The 11,999-nt window shown below is 37.7% G+C and overlaps 1 protein-coding gene across 1 annotated transcript; it reads left to right on the top strand.

The window, feature by feature from the left end:
• The first annotated feature begins 1,361 nt into the window (after positions 1-1,361).
• LOC121329516 (fin bud initiation factor-like) lies at positions 1,362-4,310 on the top strand. The gene has a single exon (XM_041275109.1). The coding sequence runs from the start codon at positions 2,052-2,054 to the stop codon at positions 2,679-2,681; it is 630 nt and encodes a 209-aa protein (XP_041131043.1). The 5' UTR covers positions 1,362-2,051; the 3' UTR covers positions 2,682-4,310.
• Positions 4,311-11,999: the final 7,689 nt, after the last annotated feature.

The following is an 11,999-nucleotide window of genomic DNA, read 5'->3' as shown; positions in this document are numbered from 1 at the left end:
CTTGAGTCATACTGGGGTTGGTTGTCACAAAGTATATTCTTGCTTTTACAGTAGACAATAATGCAATGTTTTGTTATTTTAAATAACAAAGTTTATACTGTGTACAATGACAGAAAAAGTTGTATTTTTACTTTTTATGTGAACATAAAAAATACAAACCTCTATATATTTGAAATGTTGACGCATGCTACAAAATAATACCACAGCCTCCACAGAACCAGAAGACAAACAGAAAATAATTGAAATAAGCATTACATGGTGACATTTTGGTGTAAAAAAAAAAGTAGAAAGAAAAAATATAAGACTTCTTCCTATAGGATTTACATGTGACAACCTGCCCCAACCAGATTTTACAAGATAATCTAATTATCTCAGTACTACTGGGAGAACCTACTGGTTTTGTTTTTACACCAGTACCTGGTTCTATTTAACATGGCCATCAGCTCAAACAAACTCCAATAATACTAAGGGTTATAACATAAATAACAGGATATACCTTTTTTACTTTAGGTATGAAAAAAATGAAATATGTAATAACCTTTATGTTAAATGGAATTGATCTCAAATTACAAGATGGTTGAGTTTCAGACAATTATATCCTGCCTGCACCATCTAGTTTCACAGTTATGAGCACTGTGACAACCAACCCCGCTCTCCCCTGCTCTTTTAAAAGCATCCTGTATCTGTGTTGCCTGTCAGGCACATTGCAGTATCTGTTGTGATTCACAGCAAGATCGTATGAGATTTCCACTGCAGGTTAAGCCACCAGCATGGGCTGACCCAGGAGCAGACACTGATAGACTAGGGCTACAGGCAGATAACTAGCCACAGCCACTGCTCAAGAATACAGCTTCCCTAAAAAAAGAACAAGCACAAAGGATTGAAACTGTAGAGGCATGCTGAGAGATGTGACCTAGCTTGACATTATATAGGGCAAAGTTTAATCATCTAGTGTTTGCCTCCCACAGCAGTATTCATTAAGCTGTATTCATAATGCTGGTATAAACACATGTTTTAGTATAATATTATAAATATGGTCCATAATGAGACGTGTGTAGATATACTGTGTTTTCCATACATATTTAAACATACTTAAATGTGTAATGCTAAGTAAATACTGTATTTAGTTTTGTCTTTGATTGAAAATGAATGCAATTATATCAACTTACATAATGGCATATTCTCTGTAAAATTGCACCCCTTTTATGTAAGATGAAACTAGCAAGGAACAACTAAGGTGTATATGGGAGCTACAACTTTTACACTGAGTAATGTAATGTCCTTGATGGAACAAATGTGCTACAGCTTAATAGAGGGTCCCACTTAAAGGATTCTTTCAGAAATTGCTCTTTGCCTTTTAAGTGACAGAGCTGTGCTGTAATTTGAGCGCAAACATATCCAAGGGATATCATTAGCCAACCAAAGAGTGCATGCCTTCGCTATCCAGATGTTGAAGTAGCAGAAGAGACGGCCAAAGACACTACAAAACCATTGCTCAATCCAACTTTCTACTCCTTCAAGCCTGAAAACATCTTCGGTATATTAAACAGCCAAGAAAAAGAAAAAAAAAAAAAAAGAAAAAAAAACACGGACGTTTCATCCTACAACCATAGATGTTGTTCATCTTCTTGTTATCCAGAGGAATTATTCTTATCACAGAGGGCATCAAGGTGGAAAATAATCTTATAAACGGGCTCCTGTTTGTTTAACTTGGTTTTTTTTTTTGTTTTTTTTTTTTTTGTTTTTTTTTTTGTTTGTTTTTGTTTTTTTTTTTTTTTTTTTTTCAAATTTGGAAAGCTAACAGGTTTTTGGTTTGACTTGTTTACTGGAAAGCCTTTTGGTATTTTGCAAGCAAATCGTTATTAGATATTTTGAAACTGTGTGTTTATTGAAAATAAAAACCCTGATAGCCTTTGAAAAGGATTATACTCGTTTTAACTATATTACATAAACAAATAATACGCACACAGACACGCACACACACACACACACACACACACACACACACACACACACACACACACAAACTAAAACTTTTGATAATTACAAAAATGTTTGGGTTTAAGTTGTTGTTGGCTGCAGGTATTTTTCTGCTCCCCGTGTGCTGTGATTTTTACAATGGACCATTCTTCCCAGAAATGTCAAACGGGACTCTGCACCACTACTTCGTCCCAGATGGAAATTACGAGGAAAACGACGACCCGGATATCTGCCAGATGCTTTTTAAAATGACCGACCACAGAAAGTGTGGAATGGAGCAAGACCAGGACTCGGTGATCCTAGACGACTTTACCATCATAAAGCGACAGATTGAGGATGCCGGGCGGGTGCTGGAGGGGGTCGGCAAGGGCATCTCGTACGATTTGGACGGGGAAGAGAGTTACACCATGTACCTGAGGAGGGAGACGTCACAGATCGGAGAAGCATTTACCAATTCCGAGAAATCTTTAATGGAACTGGAGGTGAAGTTCAAGCAGAGCCAGGAAAACGAGCTGAAAGAGGAGCATCGCATTAAAGATAACTTTTTGGACCTGATGGTGCACACCCGCGGTGTCCTGACGGGCACGTTGGAGACCTCAGTCGGGTTAAAAGATAAACATGAGCTCCTCTCTTTGATCATAAGGAGCCACGGGACAAGGTTAAGCAGACTAAAAAACGAGTATGTGAAAGAGATTTCTTAACAACATAATATAATACACATGTGCAAAATAACACAGGTGCTAAGCATGCTTCTAAGCATGACTGCATGCAAAAGTGTTTCAACTTTGGTGTAGAAAACATGTAATGCTTATTCTCTTTATTCGTCTGTCAATAGTGTAGAGTTGCTATATTGCATTCTTCTGTTCTGTCTATAGGTTCAATGCCAGAGTAAGACTTTCTTGAAGGTAAAATGTTATTCTAGGCCTTGGTTAAAGTGTTTGCTTTAACCCTTATGCACCTGATGTCACACTAAAAAGAAGAACAAAGTTATTTATTGTGCTGCAGCCAATTTTTTTTTTCTTGTGTTAAACGTTAGAAATGTGCTTAATGCAGCCCTTTGTTTCGCTGAGTTTATCTGCAATATGCATGCATGTTACTGTGTGAAATACGAATTTACCGTTCACTGCTATTTTAGCACATTTTATCAGGCAGGCCGTCCTAAAATAAATATACTCCGGTGACGAGGAAAGGCTTTAATCGGCGTATTTGTGTTATTGGAAAAACACTTCTTATGCCTCCGTTTCAGAAGAACAATTCAACACTGAATACATCACGAGGTGCTGTAGCTGCAGTCCTGCGTGTGCAACGTGACCACATGAGCATTACTGCTAAGTAAACAAGAAATACGAATTCATTATTAGTTCTGAAGTACTTTAAAAAAAGAAACATTAAAAAGCAACAGACATGTCCAATAGTATGGACACCTGCGGCAGTGTGCCCCGCCCATGTGTGAATATCGTGTTATGTGTTGCGTGTGGTTTGTTAATGATGCACACATGGGCGAGTCACACTGCCACAACACCAGTCTACAGACGCACTTCTTATATTTCAAGTATTGCATAACATTTTAATATCCTTGGCCAACATCTTATACTATATATAAAATGCCATTGCTAAGTTATTGTAATTTCTACCAAAGCTAAGTTGGTATTCAGTGAGTGTATTTCCAGAACATATACTGCAGATGTCTTCACCCAACCAAAGCCTGATTCAGAAGCCCTTTGGCCCATATTCACAAAGCATCTTCCACCGTGCTTAAATAAGAGATGTTTTATTTTTCTAAAAAAAGAAAAAAAAAAAAAGAAAGAAAACAAAGCTTAAAAAATTAAGTCAGGATGTTAATTTAAGAGCCCCTGCTATCTGTTTCTAGCTTGATGTGCAACAAACTAGCTATTTGTACAAATAAAATGTGGTGAATGTTTTGCTTTGCTCATTAGGAAAATAAAAACGTAATAATTAATTTAGACAAAACGCTTTGATCTTGCTACATTTCTTTTCATATGACTATAACGCTTTTATAAATGAAAATATTGTATATACATTATAATGTGAAAGAAAACTTTTGTTGTAATACAAATAGTTATATAAATTAGCTTTAATTTGTTTTAATTTAATGTTGTGACTGTAAGTTTAATTAACACAAGAAAGGCAGAACTGTAATATTGTGTCAAATGTTCTGAGTGTCCTATACTCATTCCTACTCATGTTATTGTTCTATTCAACATTAACACGAATTATTTCAATCCAACATTGAACGTTATAGTTGCATTGAAAGTGTATTCTATCCATGTTATTATTTGTTGGAATAAAGTTTTTCTTTTTTTACTGTATGCAACTCCTGTAATAAGGACTTATCTGTATAGTTTTAAAGGCTAGTTTCACAGACACGGATAGCACTGATCTTGGACTACCAAATAAAGTAAAAAAAGAATTGAGGGTGGTTTCACAGACCCAGATTAACACAGATCCTAGATTACCTTACCTAAAGGTGGTCTGTGAGCAGTTAATGTGCAGTGGTTCACTGCTATGCCGTCATTTCTTTGTAAAACATTCCAGCACAGCTTGGCATGCCTTATTTAGATGGTATACAGCTTGTCTAGCCCCAGTGTTCTGCTAATGAATTGTTTTATATTACATTGTGCAACCACACTTAATCAGTGGGTATAACTTGCTCTCTCTCTCTGTACTGTTAGAGAGCAGCTCCCTCATCCTGCCGTACCCTCTTGTGCCTTTTCCGTAATGGTGCAGAAACAGAATTGAAAAGGTCAGATTCTGGGTTGCTTTCCAGCTAATTAAAATTTGACAGCTCTGATTAATGATACATTTCTCCTCTTTCTCCTCTGCTCCCCTACAGAGAAAGCACAACCTGCCTGCAAGGGTTTCATGGAAATTGTTTTCCTGTAGGGGTTTTCTCACTTTGAACATTAAACAACAGCACACTGTACCAGCGAAACATCAACCAGGCTGTGGGCAAAGTCGTTTTAAGGGGTTCGTTATGAAGCTTAAAGTAATGCAAACCAAGTGTTTCAATATTATCCGTGGTCCCTTAGTTTTTTTTCCTGTGAAGATGTGTTGGTGCTTTATTTGATTTATTTACTTTTGGAATATGCAGAGATCTCAAAGTCAACACTAGATGAACATGCATTGTTCCTTCATGGTATCTTTTCACTTCATCATGTGTTGCAGTTCAACCTTTGTATTTGAAATATTTGCATACCCAGAATTAAAAATAAATACAAAAAAAAAAAAAAAACCTCTTGACTCACATAAGTATACTGTACATGTTGAAGTCCATCTCCGTCACTTAGATCTTTATTGTTAGATGCATCCCTTACAAAGGTTTACCATGCTGTATTTGCACAAAAAAAAACCAAACAAAACAAAAAAAATAAACCATGCATTTTCAATTATAGGTCAGTTCAGGATTATACTGTTTATCAGTGTGCTGCTAATCCCTGCTTTGGTCCCCTGTGCTATGTGGCTATTGCTGCAGATGCTGTGGTCTGTGTGTGGTCCTGATAAGGTTTCTTTAGGGTAATACACTGGTATTATTATGGTATCATATTGTGTTCTTCAAACCTTTCTGTAAGGGTACAGCCCCTTTTCCAGTTGGATAGCACTAAACTTGCTTGCCCTTTGGAAGTACATTTGACTGGTCCAGTTTTTCGCATTTGCCTGGAACTAAATGATGTCTAGACTCATTAGAGCTTTTCATGGGTTAAAGAATAATTAGTCCACTTTGCACGGGCCAGAAGTCTGCAGTCTTCAATAATCAAAAACAAGGAGAAACATGAATACAAAAATAAATAATGAAAAATTGAATATTATGCTATTTACTCTATTGAAATGACTGCATTCCATTTGCACCTCCCCAGCAATTCAATGCTGTCATTTGTCAAACACATGACAGCTTGTTTGAAACTCAAGCTATAGTAGTGGTTCAGTACATTAAACAGCCAAGGGGTAAAAGCAAACTCAAACGCAGCAAGCACCGCTAACTCAGTGGTGTGACATTTTAAAATACACTCTGGCACTGAAAGTGTATACAGATTGTACATTTTTTGTGAGATGGATGAGTGGTTGGGCAGTTAAATCCAACTAGAAGACAGTTTCCCTACACATGCATGCTTACATACCTTTGGTATTATGCATTGGTAGACAGTGCTTGCCTGCAGTAAAAAAGATCATTGCTTTTATGCCCAAGTAGCTTAGACACTCACCACATGCAGTGCTGCCAGTTAAATAGGATTGAAGTAGTTACAAATTTTAAAATCAGCCAGATGTCAGCAGTGATGCCAGCTATATCATCACCATGCAACATATTAGAATGGACATACCAGCTTAAGTGTGGCACATTCACAGTACAATGGTATCCATATGTACAGCGTGGCCTGTGTCCATGTGTTTGTTATAAAATATAAAAGGGAATGGCTACTATGAGTAAAAGAAAAAAAAAAACATGCTCTGTTATTTTGTACTTGCTTCTATTACAAATCATCTCTATCCACATTGCTGGGACACCACACTGTGGCGACTGTTTTCTGCAAGTGTGCTGTTTTATGTTATTTTAAATAGAGTCTTACAAGACAATTTTGGTTCATTTTGATGAACTGCATGCTCATGAAAGAGGTGAGGGAAGGTTGCCAGGAGGCATGAGATCTTCTTCTTGCAGCTCTCCAAGCACCACTGGGTTATGCCCTGTACTGTACATCCACTGCCATTCTATCCTGGCATCTCAAGCAGAGACTGCTAATCCTGCCCGATTATCTGGTGAACTAAAGTCCACTTGTGGTTAAGTACTGACCAGGCCAGACCCTGCTTTGGTTCAGAGACCAAACAAGGTGTAGATCACAGGTGCTCCACTACATACACCCTTGGCATAATACATTCATGCTGCAGAATTTCATTAATCCTCACTGTCGCATCTGGAACAGAAAACTACATAGAAGAAGAATAACAGCAACAAAAAACTGTTACAAGCATGTGCCTATTGGTATTAGCACTGGACCTAAAACCTGACTAAAAACATATGGAAATAAGTTTGAAAAAGGCATTTGGCCTGAGGAGGACCTGTGTGTGTTTTAGTGAAGAGTCCTCTTTATTCGGATCATTAATTTTGATGTCAGCATGGTATGATGTGAAAACTGTAGGCTTACTTAAGCGTGACGATGAAATAACACACACACAAAAGCCTGGCCAATGAATTTCCATGGAGACGGGCATGCAAAGCGGACCCCGCATGGAAGGACCATGAAGACATCTGCAGACGGAACGCCAAGTATTTCTTCAAGACAACAACCCAAGAAATGTGCAAGGAACAGATTCAATCTTTAGACCCCATCTGGAAATCTATCCCACAGTGAACTGGGAATCACGGGGCTGAAGATATGTTGTCTACAAGCCCGGATGTGTCTCAAATAGCTATTGAGTTTGAAGACACTGCAAAATGATTTTACATCTCAAATGTTTTTATCCTTTCACATCTGCTGCATGCATTCCTTCGTAGATAGTACCAGACAAGATATTCATCCTGTGATAGTCTGTCTGCCAAGTGTGTCGTATGTATCCTGGCAAACCATTCATGTCTGCTGTTCTGTGAGTGCTGTGTCAAAGTGCCAACAAAGTATTGAATTCCAAATGTACAGTATTGATGCCATGCTGCAGTTGCTTTTTTCTTCTGTACATTAGGATTCTGTATTTTTTTAAAGATTACAAATCTTAAGAGACTTCAGTAAATTGAGCTGTGATGTGCACAAAAAGATTAAATAAACACCTTCACGTTTTGAAAATGCTCAATGCTTTTAAAACAATTTGAATGTTTCAAGAACTAGTCATAAACAGTGCGGAATAACAATTCAACTGCCCTTACGGTACCTGCAGCACAGGTTCAGGGTTTTTTTTGCTAGTTTTATAATATTGATGATCATTGGGAAGCTGCAAAAAATACTTTTTATGGCCCAAATAAATTATCCACAAGAGTTTATATTCATGCCATGAACTAAAGTTGAATCTGGTGGGAAATCTGCCACCTACGCTGCGTAGGTCTCAAACTTTGCCTGCTCACTACAAGATGACTTTAATTTGACATCAGACCTTGCAATCAATCTTACCAAGTTGTACTGCGCCATATGGAATGGAAGTCATGTGTGGGGGAGCCTCTTGCACTTAATCAATCTTCAAGCATGTAATCATTTAAACAGACTGAAATGAAATCCTGCCAGCTGCGTGTTCTCCATTTATTATTTTCTTTTAATTAACAGATATTTAACAGTGATATTCAACGAAGCCTGCATAGCAATTTGGACTCCAGAGATCCAGAATCCATCTGTCTCAGCGAGTTGCCTCCTTCCTCATTCATGATCCAGGTGTACTTTCTTTTTTTTTATTGCCAGCCAATTCTTTCTCATAGGGTATGATGCATGGATAATTGGCTTGAGTGAAGTGGCATTGCCAGTTCTCCGAAGCTTCGAGTCTGTGACAGTGCATGAAGTGGCTCAGATGGGGGCACTGTTCTTTCTGGGGCACACTTCAACCAATGAACCAGCATGTTCTAATCCCTGTCCTGGTGAAACATTCAACAAGGTTTTGCTCTTCGGGCTCCCCTAGGCATCTCAAAGGCCACACCACCTTTATATTTATTTATTTATTTTAAACATTGCAACATGAACAAAACAACTACAGTTGATGGAAGAATTAACATGCAAATACACAATTATACTGTTGTTAGAGAATTGCATAAAAATGTTGAGTTAAATATGTTAACTACAATTAGTTTTGTGACTATTAATAAAAAATGTGGCAATAACTTTTTCTGTTTTTGAAAATTGTTTCCAGAAAACAAAACAATACAAAAAAAAAGTAAATCTGTATGTTTTCCAGCAAGTCTTAATGTTTTAATCGGCTCGCATACGTTATTGAAATGATATCATCCTCCCAGTTTGATACTGTACCTTCTCACATCACCATTAATGGTGTGCGTTTCTATGACCTTTCACCTAGATTCGAAGGCTCGACTACTGTAGATCTCTCTCTCTCTCTCTCTTTCTCTTTCTCTCTCTCTGTGTGTGTGTGTGTGTGTGTGTGTGTGTGTGTGTGTGTGTGTGTGTGTGTGTGGTTCCAATGTATTGCAGGCAAATTTCATATGTTAGTAAGTATAGGATTTTTTTTTTTTTTTCAAGTCGTAAAATGTCTGAGACACAATAAATAGATTTTATGTTAGGAGTACGAGTGTAAATTGGGGGAAGTTACTTCATTATACGTCGTTATGTTGAATGAAATGACATCGGTGCCACTGAGCAGCAAACTGCTGCGGAACTAATACGAACATAAAAGGCAACGATTAACAAACAGAACACTTCAGAATGTTTCTTAACTAGACATCCCAGCATCGTACAGTGGTAATTATATAAACTTTTATCATTTAAAGACAGCCTCTACAGTCGCAGCAATGTTGTTATTAAGTGTCGGTTGATTTATAGAGAATTATCTGTGAGTTAGCCTTATCTGTTTACAAGCTATGCGAGTGAGGATGTTGTGGCGTTTTTGTTTTTATTATAAAATACATTTTTTGCAGTTTTGTCTATATTATTGGACTAGATGGCACCCAATTTTACCAGTACTTGCATCTTCTTGTACATTCACTGAACTGCCCCATATTTTGCCATATTCTACTACTGCTCTTAATTATAACTATTATCTGTATTTTGCAGTTGATTTTGCTCTTAAAGGTAACCGTATCCACGTTTTTTGTAATTGCTTACTTGAAATCGTGCTCATCCATTTATCATACATACGTGCTTTTAAATGGAAGTCACTATTATAAGCAAATATCGTTACTATAAGTTTAAATGCTTAGTTGAATTCGCCCTTAAAGGTTTACTGTATTCTTTTTTTTGCTCTTATTTGAATTTGATCTTATTTTCTACTGATTTTACTGTACTTTATAACTGCTCAACTGTAAGGTGATATTGTGTGATGTGATACTTTGTAGCAACTGCAAGTCACCCTAGATAATAATAATAATAACAATAATAATAATAATAATAATAATAATAATAATAATAATAATAATAATAATAATAATAATAATCATCATCATAATAATAATAATAATAATAATAATAATAATAATTAGAATAGGATTACAACCTATTTGATCAGTCATTTTATACAGGATTAATTCTGCGCAGGAAGCAATGCACACATTGGCTTCTCCTGGCAGATCTGGACGTAACCAAAAGGATATTGCAGCTCTAGAAAGAGTGCAAAGAAGAGCGACCAGAATTATTCCAGGTTTAAAAGGCATGTCATATGCAGACAGGCTAAAAGAATTGAATCTGTTCAGACTTGAACAAAGAAGTCTACACGGCGACCTAATTCAAGCATTCGAAATTCTAAAAGGTATTGACAATGTTGACCCAAGGGACTTTTTCGACCTGAAAAAAAGAAACAAGGACCAGGGGTCACAAATGGAGATTAGACAAAGGGGCATTCCGAATAGAAAATAGGAGGCATTTTTTTACACAGAGAATCGTGAGGGTCTGGAATCAACTCCCCAGTAATGTTGTTGAGGCTGACACCCTGGGATCCTTCAAGAAACTGCTTGATGAGATTCTGGAATCAATAAGCTACTAACAACCAAATGAGCAAGATGGGCCGAATGGCCTCCTCTCGTTTGTAAACCTTCTTATGTTCTTATGTTCTTAAATCAGTCGCTCTGCGTTGCAGTGATGTAGCCGTTCCCTGCTTTCTGGGGAGAGAGGGAGGAGGCTGATAGCACATGGGCGATTAACCCTTTAGGCACTCACTGTGCAGGCCGAGCTTGGTTACCAATGGAAAAGGTCCTTTGCGCTATATACAAAATAATCATGTAAAAGTATTATTAAGACTATAAAAGCTTCATACAAAAGTTAGGATATGATTACAACCTATTTAACCAGTGATTTTATACATGTATTTTAAAAAATATATAACTACTCTTACAGTACCGTATATTAATTTTTCTAATATATTTCTATTATTAAATGAACAACAAAACCAGACTCCCAGGGATTCTCAAGTCAAAAGATATACAGTAAGGGCCCATAGGTGTACCTTATATCATGACAGCAGAGCTCAGATATTAGGCTGTTCCCCTCCACGCCTGCTATTACATTATTCCTTCCTCATAATCTCTTAAATCAAGTTATACTTCCAAAGTTTGCATAAACCCTACTCCCCCCTCCTCCTAGTGCTTCAGCAGTACTGAACTAACCTAAGTCTTTAATATCTATGAAGAGCGGACCAACTTCTCCCTTCTCCTTCGTAGACTGAAGAGCACTGTGGACCTCTCTTGCTAGATGCCTATCGAGAATCAATGTGCATCCATAAGGGCTGCGGGCTCTGCAGAGAGCCGTGAAGGGCAGGGGCTTCTTCCCACTGCAGTTGCCTGGCCTGTTCCACACCGCTGCTAGTGGATGGGCACAGCTCCCAGGATGGAGGGAGCGACCCCTGCGCTACGTCAGCATCCAATGGGAGGATGGCACCCGGAGCCTGTATCCATACGTGTGGCTTAACTGCCAGTGCCTTGGCCGAGTGGAGGAAGCAATGGGCACACTGGCTTCTCCTGGCAGACCTGGACATAACCACAGTGGTGGAAAGAGTGGCGCTCATGGAACCAACAAAGGTAAGCAGATGCAGGGGCCAGACATGTGTGGCTTGGTCACTGGTTAGTCTCTCTGTCTGCCCAGTATGTACATTTATTTTAATTTTTATTTAGCACATTTAAGTCCTTTCATATTGCATGAGAAATGATAATGTTTTACAGTTTTAAAACCCACTTGCCAAGCTTGAAAGTCTACAGTCTAATCAGAAATTGTGTTATAATGAATATCTCTGAAATGATGTGGAAACCTGATACAATTATGGTAAATATTGTAGAATGATATTAAGACCACATGATTGTCTAATCGCGTAAATAAATTTGAACAATGAGAGATAATGAAAGACCAGCTACACATTAACTGTCTAACCTGTGGAAA

Source organism: Polyodon spathula, chromosome 17 (assembly GCF_017654505.1).
Source record: "Polyodon spathula isolate WHYD16114869_AA chromosome 17, ASM1765450v1, whole genome shotgun sequence".
Lineage (NCBI taxonomy): Eukaryota > Metazoa > Chordata > Actinopteri > Acipenseriformes > Polyodontidae > Polyodon > Polyodon spathula.
Note: the sequence above shows the minus strand (reverse complement) of the source record. Positions and strands in the feature narration are given on the sequence as shown.

What these genes read in the sequence shown, in the direction of transcription:
- LOC121329516 (XM_041275109.1), top strand. Translation starts at nt 2,052, where the DNA reads ATGTTTGGGTTTAAGTTGTTGTTGGCTGCAGGTATTTTTCTGCTCCCC.